Source organism: Pelodiscus sinensis, chromosome 11 (assembly GCF_049634645.1).
Source record: "Pelodiscus sinensis isolate JC-2024 chromosome 11, ASM4963464v1, whole genome shotgun sequence".
Classification (NCBI taxonomy): domain Eukaryota; kingdom Metazoa; phylum Chordata; order Testudines; family Trionychidae; genus Pelodiscus; species Pelodiscus sinensis.
In genome coordinates, this window is record NC_134721.1 from 21,481,867 (window position 1) to 21,496,548 (window position 14,682).

A 14,682-nucleotide genomic window follows, 5' to 3' on the forward strand; every position below is an offset into this window, starting at 1 on the left:
TGCCAATTAGAATAGCCTTCGAGCTGCTCTTCTTATGTTCAGCTCCCCAGCCATTCCCGGGCCCAGGAACCATACTGTCACTTTCCCCCCTGCTCCCAGGAGCAGTGTTGACTGCAACTCAAGTGCAGCTCAGAGTCTGTGTTGCGAAGTCAGCTAGGGATGGGATTTTTCCTACTGGCAGTTCTCTAAAGGGGAGACTGTCAGATACACTGTGCAATCGAGACACCTGAAAATGAGGCAAAGGGAAGGGTCATGAAGGAGATGCCACAAGTTCTTAATTTTGTGATGTAGCACAGAACATTGTAGAGAACTGGCTAGTATGGGCACAGATGTATGAATGTGTGTGTATGCACCACTGCTCTCTGCTGCACGGGATAGGAACTGCTCTGAAGTGTGTCATGCTGCCTGTGCTACTTCCAGCACTTCTCTTTCTGGTGGTCACATGGGAGGTGCTTCTGAAGTAGCAGGATCTGCATGTAATTCTAAATGGTCAACAATGTGTCACCTGGTGTTGTTGGCAGCCTCTTCCTATGTGAGGGGCTTGAAATATATGAAGCAGTAGCCCATCCATTCCTTGTTCCAGATCCTACCAACTAACTGCACAGGGAGAAAACTAAAGTAGTGCCTTTCCTCTGAGTAAGCCTGTGCTTCTAATGTAGGGTTGTCAGATGCTTTAACAAAAAATCCTGAAAAAATCCCCCCCCCCCCCCCACCTCGGCTGCTTGCCCCTGACAGATGTGATAGAGGAAAGATGTCCCCGCCGGCCTTCCATCTGAGAAAAACAGAAAATACCAGAAATTTTACATGTTCGGTATTTTCTGGTTTTTTTTTTTACCAGACAGAAGACTCAATTACCGGACTGTCTGGGCGAAAACTAGACACCTGGCAACCCTACTCTAATGCAGTGATGGACAACCTAGAATAGTGAGTGGGCTGGGTGAGTGGCCCTCCTTCGACTCAGTGAGCCGCAAGATTGTCGTAACCAAGATGGTCTCCCAGGATAGGGTCGTTTTGCTAACTGCACTTGTGTACTTAGAATTGGTGGGATGTGCTGATGGAATCGAAGCAATGCTTTGATTGGATGCAGAGGGCTCTTGCAGTTGTGGAAGAACACACACCTCACTTCACATGCCCTTGATTAATATGCATGTCACTTTACTAATACCAGTAGGGAAAAAACGACCTGGAAGGAAACCTGCGGAATCTGAAAACCCTGCACGTGAACAACAATAAACAACATGTCTCATGGGTGACATGTTGAACCCTGATGTGCTGAATAGGGCCCTTGGACCGCAGGTTACCCACTACTGCTCTGATGCCAGGTTTGTAAGTGACACATGAAATTCAGCTCAACAGATTTTCAACTGACTGTGGCCTGACCTTTCATACCCATCTTCTTTGCAAACCCTCTTGGCAAGTGGGAGGCATCCCCAGAAATAGCTGAACAGGCCTGTGCTATTTCAACTTCGTTACTGATCCCCAAGAAAGAGTTAATTACAGTCTTTTCCCTCTTGCTCAAAGGTGGCTGGGTATTATCATCAGAGCTGTAATTATTCATGCTAATTGCTTATTTGGAAAGGGAGAGAGAATGCCAGAGAGAGAAGCCCCAGCCTCCACATCAGTGATTAGCAGATCAGACCAGGTGCACTTCATTAAGACTGGCCTGAGCAGCCTGGAAGGGGTGGTGGTGAAAAGAGGCTGGGGACTCACCAGCGGTGGTGAGTAACTGAGTGAAGCGGCTCACATCTGGCTAAATGCTGTTACTTCCTCTGGGACGGAAAAAAAAGAACATGCACTTCTTGCAGACCTTCCTCCGATGGAGGGCACTACGAGGTAATTGTGCTCTTGGTTGGACTCTTCATTCATCTTATGGCTTCATTAATCCCATTTCATGGGGGACCTGGCTGGGCTGTCATGCTTGTCCAAGGCTTGTGTTTGGGTTGTGCCGCTGATTCCTTCTAGAGATGCATATGTCACATATTGCATTAGATATTAGTGCTTTATTAACCTAGGGTGACCTTTGTGTTTTCTTGGCTCCCTGGAAACTGACATGGTGGTTGAGATGGGGGGTGCAAACATATTCTCTCTATTTTAGGGTGTATATTTTGTTGACTTTGTAATATCAAAAGAGCATTTTCTGTGGATGATCCTTTTGTGTATGAATGGCAGTGGACTTAAATTGTGTTTATTAATGACTCATGGCTTTTGAAAAGCTGCCAATTAGCAGTTCAAAGGTAGCAGTGTGGCAAAAGTTTATTAACCTGGAGAGAACTGATTGAAAGTGATTTTTCCGATAGGGAGAAGTTCCTCAAGGCTGCTGCATGTAGAAACGGTCTCCTAAATTAGCCTGTACCTGCTGTTGGGACCGTGACAGGGATGTATTGTTTGTAGTAATGAACCTAAGGGCAGAGGGTGGTTGACTTTGAAATGCCCCTTCTTAATAGTCAAAAGGGGTTGAACCAGAACTAAAGTGCCAGCCTCTGTGATTTTAGCTGAAGCACTGATCCCTATCCTGCAGCTCTAGCAGTCTGCTGTGCTGTGTGGCTCAGGCACAGTGTACTCTATGCTTGCAAGTTGAGCGTAGTGCTACTAAAATATTTGGCACTTTCCTTATTTTATTTGCTGTAATGCTACAGAACAGTCACTAAAAAACTTCGTGTTCTACTCCCACCAGCATTGATATGGTGACTCTTTTCGTTTGTTCATGGTGCGGTGAAAAGTATGGCTTTCAGAATCAGTCCTCCGAGTTGGTCAGACCTAAACTTGCAGACTGAAGTGAGCAACTATAATCCCCCAAAATACTTACAAAAGGCACTCATGACTTCTCTCCGAAGGCCTATCTGCCTTTCATGACGGTAGCCGCATGCTGCAAGAGCCATCCGCTTAAAAAATAAAAATGAAGGACTGCTTTCCTTTCTGGAGGCTTAAAGTATTACCCTTATCACGTTAACAACCAAGCTCTGGAGTGACTTGCTGTAATTGTTTTTTTAATGTCCTGTATGTTTTCATCTGGGTGTTTTACTGCTTAGATGACACAGGCTTTCAACACTTGCACTTTAGCTGAGCTACCAATTCATTTCCTGCAAGATGTGGGGGGAGCGGAGTGCAGAGCTAATCCAGGGATCCCCATCGATCAGCCACTCTGCTAAAAGGGGGTGTGGAGAGAGAAAGTCACCTCTCTCTATCTAAACCCAGCAAGGTCTGGTGGTGTAAGGATGTTGCACAGGTTTGGGTCAATTGTGTGGCAGCACACACACTCTGGTAGGCCTCCAGCCCAGCTACTGATTGACATTTAGGTTACAACAGCTTAGATACTACAGCTTACTAGAGTTGCTTGGCTCTCCAAAGCATGGGTATCCAGTTTCGAGAGGGGCTGTAACCTCACCACTGTGGTTGCTGCTGCCTGAATCTGGGGACCTCCCATGGATGGCTCTAGAACACTGTCTCTAGCATTCACTTTGCACAGCAGCCATTCATGCCATATGAACCCTGCTAGACAAGCTCAGTGCTATCTGTTGGCAGAAAAGCAAAAAGTGGTAAGGAGAGGGCAGGTCTCTTGTGGCTGGCAGCTGAATTCCGTGGCCATGCATGTTAATAAAGGAGACTTGGCTTTTGTCTTGGCCATGCCAAACCAATGGCTTTTGGTAAAGTAGCTGCACCTGTGCAAACAGGAAAGGCACAGGGTTCCTCACATCCCTCACCCAGCCCTTCATGTCGCTTCTCTGATGCAATCTTGATGCCATAGTTATAGCTTCTCTGCAGCTCTGCCCCCAGCCAAAGCTGAATGTTTGGCTGATGAGGAAAGTTTCTGGGGTGAGTCAGTGGGCAAGCATAACTGCTAACCTTCTACAGAACTTTATAACCAGCTGAGACCTACTGGGCAGCTCCTGGATCAGGCACTGCTAGACAAGGAATGTTGGACTTGTCTACATGCCGATGCAGTGAGCTTCCATGGTGTTGCTGCTACCAATGCCCAATTCCCTCATTCTAACCACTGTTGCTTGTGTAAGCGGGGAAATCGTCCCGCTATTGTGGGGAACTTTCCTGGCTTCTATACCACCCCGGTGAAATGGACCAGCAAAAGGATCTGAGTCCCCGCTCCCACTTCCTTTACCCCACTGCTTCCCTGATCCTGTGGGCTCCCCCTCCACTCTCCTGAGTAGCAGAGTCCTTGAAACTCCAACAAGGCTGGGTCCAGGTTTCCTGGGGCTTAATCACCGATCTTGTAGTCACTAGGGGCAGGAGTTAAGGTGTCCCCACTTCGAGGTGCTCTCTTCACACTGCATGTTTTCTTGGCCTAGTGATCGTTTCATAAGGTTCGAAGCAAATACAATTTATTAAACATCAACTGATTAAAGAGAAAAGAATAAGAAAAAATGAGAACACACAGTCCTGCTCTGTAACACAGCAGAGTATAAGGACAGTTCACAGTCTCTTCCTTAGAGGCCCTGGATGTGCTGCAGGGGGAGCTGCAGGCTGGACACGGTTGCTCTGGCAGTGGCCACATAGCCTCAAGCTCTAAGTGGCCAGACCCCTCTCCCAGTCTGGCCTGCTGGGCCTCTTGGCTGGTGATATCTCCCTGCCCAGAGCCTCTCCCCGCACTTTGCTGGTCCCAGCTGCTCACCACACCCAGCTGCAGACTATGCTGCTTTGCCAGTCTCCAGCTCCTTGTGTTGCTTCTCTGTCCCTTTTAGCTCTCTGAGCACTGCCAGCCTGCTGCTCAACACAGGGTCTGCGCTCCTTGGGCTGTGTGTGCCTGGCTCTGTTGCTGCAAAACTGCCCCTCAGCACAGCTTGCACTCCTTGGGCTGTCTGTGCCTGGCTCTGTTGCTGCAGGACTGCCTCGCCACACAGCTTGCTCCTCTTAGCTGTCTCTCAGCTCTCTCCTTGCTCAGAGAGACCCAGAAAAATCCCAGATCACAGGGAGGACGGGGCCTGGCCACTTACTTTCCTCACTGGCCTGTTCAACCTGTCAATCAGGCCGAGCTGGAGTGTTGGCTGCTTTCCACTGTCTCTGGGGTCTGTCAGTCTCAGGGCCCTGATTTCTCTTGGACCCTTCTCCTTTTGATACTGGGAGCTGGCAAACCAGAAACTCCCACAGAGTTTTAGTAAAGGGCTAACAGTCCCCTTACACTTGTCTGTGGGATTAGGGCAAGGCTTCTGCTAAGGGCCAGTGAGTCAACTTCTGCTCTTCATTACCTCCTAGCAAGCTCCTGTAGGAGTCATCGGTGGCCATGAGGGTATAAACGGGTACAGAATTTAGTCTTTGTTTCTGCTTTGTAATCAGTGTCTCACTTCAGTGTGTAGCTAATCGTCTAGTAGGGAAAGGAGTTCTCTCCCAAATCCCAGTACTTCCTTATTCCATTAGCTAAGGCTTTATTGGAAGCATCAGGTACTGGACATTGTCAAGAGAATATTGGTCTAATTGCAACAATATGGAAAGAACAGAATGTACCAGACCAGTGGTCTAGCTCCTCTAATCTTGAATTTTCCGTGGATGAACCACAAACACCCTTGGGGTGCAAAAATCAAGTTGTGGTCTGCACAGATGAAATTGAAATGCCTTAGCCCCATGACCCTGAGGGTAAGGGCATGAGAGAACACTTCACTCTCAACTCAGCCGTGGTCAGTTCCGTGCCTCAAAAAGTGGCTGCACCTACAGTCTCTGAAAGCACTGCAGGAGGGTTCCATGGCACTTCCTTTGGCTGAAGTTGTATGAGAGAAGACACACACCCAAGCTAGGGTAATCTGGAGGAAGAGGAGGCAGATTTTGTGTTTTATTTTTAAGGGTATAAGTAAAATCCAAGCTGCAGCTCGTGATAGTGTAAAATGTTGGCAGCAGCTGGGTGTTAAGTGTTTGCTCAGTGCTTTTTGACCATTCATCATGCTAGGATTGGGGTGTGTATGTGTTTAAGGACTCCATTTCTATGGCCATGCCCGATGTGATTGTAATGCAATGGTACCTTAATGCAATGGTGCCTTTCTGGTACCTCTCTGGGCTTATGTACAGAGAATATGGGTGGTCCTAGCCCTAGATTCCAGCTCTCCATCTCAAGCTCTGCTTTTGTAGCTCCAGAGGTCCCTGGTGTCACCCCAGACCAGCAGTGGTCTCCAACCTTTTTACACCCAAGATCACTTTTTAAATGACAGACCAAGCCAAGATCTACTGCCCTGACCCTGTCTTGAAGCCCCGCCCCTTTCTATTCTCCTCCTCTCCATCACTTGCTATCCCCAATGCTTATACTGCTGCTTTTTTTTTTCTTCCAATTCTTCTGTTGGAAGAGGTTTTTCCAACATTTGGCCTGTCTAGACTGGACCAAATGTCAGAAAATTCCCTTCTTTTGGAAGCCCCCTTATTCCTTGTGGAAAGAGGAATATAGGGGTGACCAAAAGAGCATGTTTGCTCTTCCACTAAAAAAAGCGGAAGAACAAACATATCCCTGGATGCAGAAGAGTTTTTCTGAGCTCTCCAGAATCCTGAAAAACTCCTGCAGTTTAGCCGTACCCTCACTGGGTTGGGACAGGATGTGTAGGCTCTGGGGTGGGAATGAGGGATTTGGGTGTGGGAAGGGGTGAGAGGTGCAAGCTCTGGGAGGAAATCTGGATGCAGGAGGTGGTGGAGAAGGGGACGCTGGCTGGGCAGTGTTGGGGGTAGGATTAGGGTTAAGCTTGTGGATGTGAGGGTCTCAGGACAGGTGGTTCCAGTGTGTGATAAGCTCAGATCTAGGGTCTGGGGGAAGGGGGAGTGCAGGAGTGGCTTTGGCCAGATGGGGGCTTGGCCCCAATTGGGGGTTTGTTGGCCAGGCTTCATTTTTTAAATAAAATACTGTGTCAAACACACAGTTTCTGTTGTCTTTATTTATAAGAAGGGCAGTGAACCTGTCTTGAGTCAGGGGTCACTGACCCACAGAAAAGTCAGCCGGGAGCAAGGGACATGGTACTGGGGAAGGGTGCTAGTGGGTTCTGGGGCAATGAACAGGGTGCCAGTGGGGGCAGGGTTCTGTAGCTGGGGGAAGGGGCGAGGGAGCTGGGTGCTGGAAGGGCAGGGGACAGGTTTCTGCAGCAGGGGAGAGGGTGCCAGTGGGGACAGAGTTCTGTGGCTGAGGGCAGGGGAGAGTAAACAGGGTGCCAGGAGGACAGGTTTCTGCAGCAGGGGACAGGATTCTGCAGACGGATGGGGCAGGGGGACAGTTCTGTGGTGGGGGGCAGGGAAAAGGGAATGGGGGGCAGGAAGGTGGGGGACAAGGTTCTGCAGCAGGGGGCAGGAACAGGGTTCGGCGGCAGGGTGCCAGTGGGGGCAGAGAGTCCCCTACACCAGCCTCGGAGGGAAGCTTCCATTGCATGCTCCTTCTGGGGCCGACCCCCCGTGGAGCAGGCAAGTCCACGCACATGACCCCTCGGGGCCGACCGCAGAGCAGGCAAGCCCGTGCATGTGACCCCTCGGGGCTGACCCACCCCAGGAAGCTGGTGCTCACGCTGTCTCTGGGCCCGACTCCCGCCTCCTACAGAGAAGGGAAAGCCTCTGGGGACTTACCCGGTAAGTTCCCGGAAAGCCAGGGAGGTGGGGCAAGGAAACAGCTAGCGTATTTCCAGAACCCCCAGAAGTGACGCGCAGCTGTAGGACTTCTGTCCAACCCGCGGGAAGCTGCCACTAACTCCATTGTTGCTCGAGGTAGGTAGGGGGGCTTCTTGGGGTTGGGGAGAAATAGGGGGCCCAAAACGCCTTGCGATCGACTGGTTGGTGACCACAGCCCCAGAGGGTGATTGTCTCATTATCTCATTGGCAAATTATTTGTGTCACGTGAGGCTACAGAAAAGCTTCGTGCTCCAGAAATGAAATTCCCAACCCACATCAGGGGATTACTCTTGATTTATTGCTGTTTGAGGTCAGAATTGGAGCAGTCAAAGGGCTCTGGACTCCTCACATTTCCTATTAACCAGTTCTGCCTGTTCCATTCAGAGAAACCATTACTAAGATTATCAAGCATTCCTCCTTCATTAATGGTTCTAAATATTTCTTAGTAAGGGTCATTGAAAGGCTGTAGGATGGATTGCTGAATGAAGCAAAGGATGCCATCTATTTATCCACAGGACCAGTACAGCATGGGTAGCTGTAGAGAGAGCTTCCATCATGCTGGCATAATGCTTGTCAACCATGCTGTGACGGGTCAAAGCATGGGGTGAGAAGGTGGCATTGATTCTACGGCCCTATCAGGATGTGAATAGTCTAAAGCCAAGAGGGTGTCATTGGACATAGGCAATGGAAGGTAACCAATGCCCATTCTAGAATGATCAGCTGTTGGATAATACCCTCAATGCATCACACTTCAGTAACACCTCTCGTTAAAGTTTGCTTGTAAACGTTAAGGGACAGAGGCTGTCTCTCTTGATGTGGTCATGGGTGTCTAGTGCAAAGGAGCCCCCACTGGTATGGATGTTGCCACAGTGCTCATAATAATACTCTAATCTCTTGATATCCCATTTCAGGGATGAGTAAACAGAGGGGCAGAGCACAACGTTTGCAAGTCACATAGAGAACCATGTAAAGGAACTCAGGAGTGCTGACTTCCAGCACCTAGGTCTAGCCCTTGATCATTTATTACTCACCTGGGGTGCTTGGAGTATTAATTGAGCAAGAAATACAAAAAACAAATGTAGAGGCATAGATTGGACTGAAGAGCCCTGGGGGTAGGATAGGGGACACTGAGCTCAGCCTCTTCCAGAAGCATCAGCAAGCCTTTCAGCTGATTGCTGTGGGAGAGATGTTTTGATAGAACTAGATGACGGGCTTGGTTTTATTGTGTGTGTGTGTGTGTTTACTTCCTTACATCATGGAGTTGATGTGATGAGATGTGGGAATAAGGTACCAAGATCTGTGATGAGAATGGAGCAGAAGCTTTGGGGAAGCTTGCATCTCCAGGCTATACTGTCTGTTTGGGCAATCCTGTTATTTTCCTCCTTTTTCCTGACAAAATACATTAATTGGAAGTAGGGTTGCCAGGTGTCTGGTATTGTACAGGACAGTCCGGTATTTGCGTGCTATGTCTGGTAAAAAAATCAGAAAATACTGGACATGTGCAGTGTCCGGTATTTTCTGATTTTTTTTCGAGCTGTGCACCGAACGGAAGCCTAGCAAAGCCGGGGGGAGCAGCTGGGAGTCCCAGCTGGGAGGTGGGGCTGCGATTACTGCCGGGAGCCCTCAGTTGGTTGAGCGTGCAGAGGAGGGGAAGCCTCCTCCTTACTCGTGCGTCACCGGGAGCCTGTGCGGGACAGGCAGCAAGTGGCCAGGTCAGTCCTGCCCCCCGTCAGCCAATTTGCTCACCCCCCCGCTTTCCCAGCCGGCCAGTTCTCCCTCACTTCCCCTGCACCTCCCCAGCTCTGCTTCCCGCCGGCCTGTTCCTCCTCTTTGTCTCCCCCAGCCAGCGCTGCTGCAGCTCTCCCTGTCCCCCCTTTCTCCTGGCCCCTCCCCCATTCCACCTCTCCCAACAACTGTGCTTCCCGCTCCCCCTTCCTCCTGGCCAGCGCCGCTGCACCCCCTCCTGCCAATTCTGCTTCCCGCTCCCCCTTCCTCCCAGCCACCCTTGCAGCCCTCAATCCTCCCCAGCTGTGCTTCTCGCCCCCCCTTACTCCCAGCCAACTCTGCCCCCTTCCAGCCGGTCCCCCCTCCCCAGATATCCCACGGCCAGCCCTGTTTCACCCGACCCCCCCCCATGACCAGCCCTGCTTCCCGTTGGCCCCCCCCACCTCTCCAGCCCCATTGCTGTCCCTCCCCCCCTCCCCCCCGCTTCCTGGCCAGCATGATTACCAGCAGTGATCCAGGTTGGTGTGGGTTTTTTTGGGTTTTTTTTTGGTTTTTTTTGCTCAATAAAGGTGGTCTCTTCCCCCGCCCCTTTTTTTTTCTTTTTTCCTTCAACAAAATTTTTTCCCAGCGTGTGGGGTTTTTTTTTTTGGGGGGGGGGGGGGGGGGGAATGTTCGGTATTTTTCTTTCAGCCATCTGACAACCCTCATTGGAAGGCAACATCAGTCAGTGCTTATTAAGTTTGACCGACCTGGGACTATGGTAATTTATAAAGCTGCTCTGTGTGTGTGTTTTCCTTTCTTTCCTTCCTTCTTCCCTCGATGGCTGGCAGGCAGCAATTTCTGAGAGAGAAATCAAACTGATATATATCGGGAAAAGCTGACTTGCAAATTAAGGGCTTTAAAATAGGCAAGTTCTAGGCAAAATTAGCCAACTTCCCAGGAAAATGTCCATGCGCTAGCTGCCTGATAAAAGTTGAGAGAAGTAGTGTATTGGTCGATAGCCAAATGTATCTTGCAGAGGAGCAAATCAGAGCTAGAAACAAATGTTGCTCACTTGCTAGTAAAAAAAAAAAAAAAAAAAAAGAGCCTGATCCAAACTCTGCTGAGATCAGTGGAAGGACTCCTATTGATTTAAAAAAACCTTTGTTTGAGACTTGACTTTGGCTGTGAAATTTTAGGGGAGCTAATTTGTGGAACCGACTGAATGCTGCTGAGTCAGTATGTGTCCTGGAGAAGAACTGTCTCAGCAGTTTCCCGTGTGGATGTGTTCCCATGGCATGGCCCTATCTTGAGAATGCCTCTTGTCCCACAAGAAAAAGGGAAATGCCAATAACCAGCAGATGCAATTATGTGAGAGTGGCATTAATCTCCTCCCATCATAGCTCATGGGATTTGGTCAGCTGGGCCTGTTTAGCAGAGTATAATTCCGATTTTATAGAGAAGGTATGGGGACTTGTCCAATGGTATATGGAAAGATTTGTGGCAGAATAAGGAATTGAACCCGATACCTTCCATGTCTTAGGCTAGTGCTCTAACCACTAATCCAAGGTGGTAGCTGCTGACTTACAGAAACATCAGTTAGGGGCCACACACAAGTGAGCAGCCACCAAAAAAAAACCCACCCCACCCTCACTGATGTGGCTGCTGACAGCGAGAAAAGGACACTCCGCACATTTCCCTTCATACATGGGGGGGCTGTGTCTAGACTAGCCACTTTTTCCGGAAAAGCAGTCGCTTTTCCGGAAAAACTTACCAGGTGTCTACACTGGCCGCTTGAATTTCCGCAAAAGCACTGACTATCTCATGTAAGATTGTCAGTGCTTTTGCGGACATACTATGATGCTCCCATTCGGGCAAAAGTCTTTTTCCAAAAAACTTTTGCGCAAAAGGGCCAGTGTAGAAAGCAGAGATTTGTTTTGCGCAAAAAAGCCCCGATCACGAAAATGGCAATCGGGGCTTTTTTGCGGAAAAGCGCGTCTAGATTGGCAGGATGCCTTTTCGCAAAAAGTGCTTTTAAAAGCATTTCCGGAAAATCATGCCAGTGTAGACGTAGCCCAGAGCTAGTAGGGCCCAGTAGGCGCAGATTCCCCTGTGCTGGGGTAGAGCCATGAGCTTCAGAGGCCAGATCCAGGCAAGCTGGAGACTGCATGCGATTCCCAGGCCTGAGGTAGTCCTCCTCCCCCACCGCACTAGTCCATCTTCCCTTTCATGAAAAGTCCCTGAATCAGTGTGGTTTTCATAAGGCTCCCAATATTTGAATTTTTTACCTTCAATACTCATTTTTTTGGGTTGCATGAGGAGAAGAGTGAGTAAATTTCTAGCCCTCCTGGTTGTGAAAACAGGCTTAACAATGTAATTCCAATGCATCCTAAAGGCTTGGAAGATAAATAAAAGGAACTCAATTTTTTTTAATCTCTTAAACATCTCATAATATTGACGACAATCTCATGACCTTTTTGAGGGCTTGACTCGTGATGTTTTTTGGGGGAACCAGTGTTGTATATCTGTCTTTCAAACATTGTTCTCCCTATCATCTGGCTTTTTCCCCTGAATTATTTCTTTTAGAAAATTGTCCAGCAGCTTGTTTGAACTGGTAGAAAATGGTTTTTACTTCATGTACATGTCTAAAATATATGCTTGTGGGTTTCCTCCTTCCCCTTGCTCTTTGAGTAGCTCCTGTCTTTCTCCAGAACAGCTAAATGATACTGCAGCCTGACTCTGGATGGGAGGGAGGCATTTAAAACAAAAAAATGAATGAATCCTAATCCCCACTATAATAGTGTTAGCCATTTAAAAAGGAATGCTGTAGGTTAAGGCTCTCTAAAATGAAGGCACACGCTGCTCCCTAGTGGATCTTTGAGTACTGCAAGTGAGGCAGGCTTCTGGGAGAAATACCACTCCACTTGCTTTTGTACACTACCAGACGCGGGTCTTTAGTATCAAACTGATTTGCCTAGAGATGTAACTAAAGGAAGAAAGGTGAAGTTTTTCTTAGTGTTGGGTGTGGAGGGGAAATACCTTGTAAATAGGACATGCAGGGAGTTTTATTTCTTTATTCTTCAACCAGTTCTTCTTGTCCTTGACTAGACAAGTATCAATTTAAAATAGTGAGGTTTTTAAGTGATTGTGATTTAGTTTCCTGTAACCCAAGAAGAGATGATATTGCTCATGGGGAAAATGTCCTTCAGAGAAGACAGGGGAAGTTGATGGACAGAGGTTAATTTGTCATTGGTTTGTAGAGCAGGTAAGGAGCTTAAAGCTGCAAAACCTGCCGTGGATGCTTCAGAAAAACAGTGAGATGCTGCTCGTTCTAAGTAACAGTTACATTTTCCTTGTTAGCCTTGGATTACTCCCTGACTCTTAGGGGTGTATGCACTTGCAGGGGCCTAAAGGGACTAGGAGGATCTCCCTTAGCAGGGATTCCCATTGCAACAAAAATTCTTTCCGGGAGCCGTATTTCAAGAGGAACAAGAATCATGTCATCCCCACTGTTGGTGAAGTACCTTGCACGAGAGAAACTGGGGACCCCAGGTTTCAGCATTTGCACTTCAGACCTGCTGTGTGTGTGAGACTTCTCGAAGAGAATTAGAGAAGTATCCTCCCCTGGGAATTTTCCATACCAGGCACGTGGACTCAATCTGCATGCCAAAATGAAAAATAAAAGCTCCTGACTAATGACCCGTGATCACCTTTCTGGGGAATTGTAAGTGAATCTGGGGGGGGGGACAAATGCCCCAGTCTTTTGTTTGGGATGGAGCTCAAGCTAAGTGGATTGGTGGCCAATGTTCCCTCTAATATTTTCCATTTGTGTGTGGAATAAATGTTTTGTACACTGAGGCATGTGCAAATGTGCACCACCAGTAGAAACAAACCTAGCGGTGTGGGTGCTCTACTAATCAGCTGAATAGCATTTGAATTTCTCCTTAGTTAGAGCTAAGTGCACAGCTTACAGGGAACACAGTTGGGTGGCATGAGCCTCCTAACACAACACTGCTGCAAAGCAAGAACATAGTAACTGTCTCTCACCTGTCCTGCAAAGAAAAATGAGTTGGGGGGAAGAAAGCTTCTCTTGTGGAAAAAGTGGCATCTCCAACCTGGAACGGAGCTGTGCATACGATTCTGCAGCCAGCTTTGCTGCTAGAGAGAAGGTACAGGCTGGGTAGAGAGTAACAATTACCTTGCTAATCTTTTTCACACTCATGGAAATGCATTAACTCCCTCTCTCCTCCCCCCCCCCCCCCCTTTTTATAGTAGGATAATTAGACCAATAACATTTCCCAGCCTGGTGAGTAGCCTGCTGTGTGGTGCAGAATAGATTATAGCTGACCTTCATAATGCACTTTTGAGGGAAAAGGCCATCCTTCCGCTATGATTTTCTTCTTTAAGGGTTTCTGATAGGTCAGGGAGTTCAGACAATAGATAGGGTCTGCCTAGTGTTTGGATTGCTCCCTTTCTCCAGTTCAGTGACAGTGATTTCATTTTAAGGCCTATTGTATCACAAGAGGGCAGAGTTGTCATATAGCTTCCAAATTCCCTCATGCCCTGGACCTGCTGGCTGTTAATTGGAGCAGGCCTCTGCCATGGCATTGATCACAGCAGGACCAGCCACCACCATCACTGTGTGTTGACAGAAACATGATTGTCTCCTTGTGACTGGCCTTCAGCATGGATATCATCAGTGGGTAACATAAATAAATAAAAATGGTTATATGACCAAAGTTACTAAGGACATTCTTTGAAAGGTCAACTGTGTATCCGCGTAGTTCTCCTGGGCATTTGACTATAGGAACACTGCAAGCAGCATTGTATGAATAGTGATGTTGGACTTGAAAATATAAATTGGTACCTAATTAACAGCTGAATGATAACTTGAATGGCACTGTTAATATTATGCACTGGTAGGCTCACCATTACAATGTGTGTCCTTGACCACATAAGTGGGATAAATAAAACCGACAGTCTGTACTTTGATTTAAAATAGCAGAGGTGTCATACCTAATTAACGTTTCTCATTAGTAGATGCTTGTTGGATTAGCAGCAATAGGACATTTGGAATAGTTCCTTGTCTAAGATATCATGTGATCTACTGCATACAAATTGTTAGGGTGAGTGCTATGGGTATACCTTGGTCATTACAACTTGGTAAATAACTTTAATTGCCTCTCAACTCTGTATTGTTACATTAGCTGGATGGTGTTTATTTTAATATGACTTTGGGAGGTTGTCAGCAAGTGGGGGGGGGGGTATTTTTTCCAGGGTAGGGAGACAGTCCATGGCCTGCATTTAATTAATAATTATGCTCCCAAACTAGACATTTTAAAAGTATTTTTAAAATACACATTTTCATTTAAAGGCTGTTCTCAGAGGAAGGCAAGCACCAGA

At 47.8% G+C, this 14,682-nt stretch overlaps 1 protein-coding gene across 3 annotated transcripts in view; it reads left to right on the forward strand.

Moving 5' to 3' along the window:
* GRIP2 (glutamate receptor interacting protein 2) overlaps window positions 1-14,682 on the forward strand; it is a 528,003-nt gene that overhangs the window by 327,701 nt on the left and 185,620 nt on the right. Inside the window, exon 1 of one of the 3 annotated variants that reach the window (XM_075938763.1) lies at window positions 1,701-1,833. The exons of 1 other annotated variant lie outside the window; for it this stretch is intronic. In XM_075938763.1, the coding sequence (XP_075794878.1) occupies window positions 1,755-1,833 (79 nt within the window). In that variant the 5' untranslated portion in view covers window positions 1,701-1,754. Of the gene's footprint in view, window positions 1-1,700; window positions 1,834-14,682 lie in introns of those variants that run through there. One more of the 3 variants, XM_075938768.1, reaches the window with a different exon arrangement.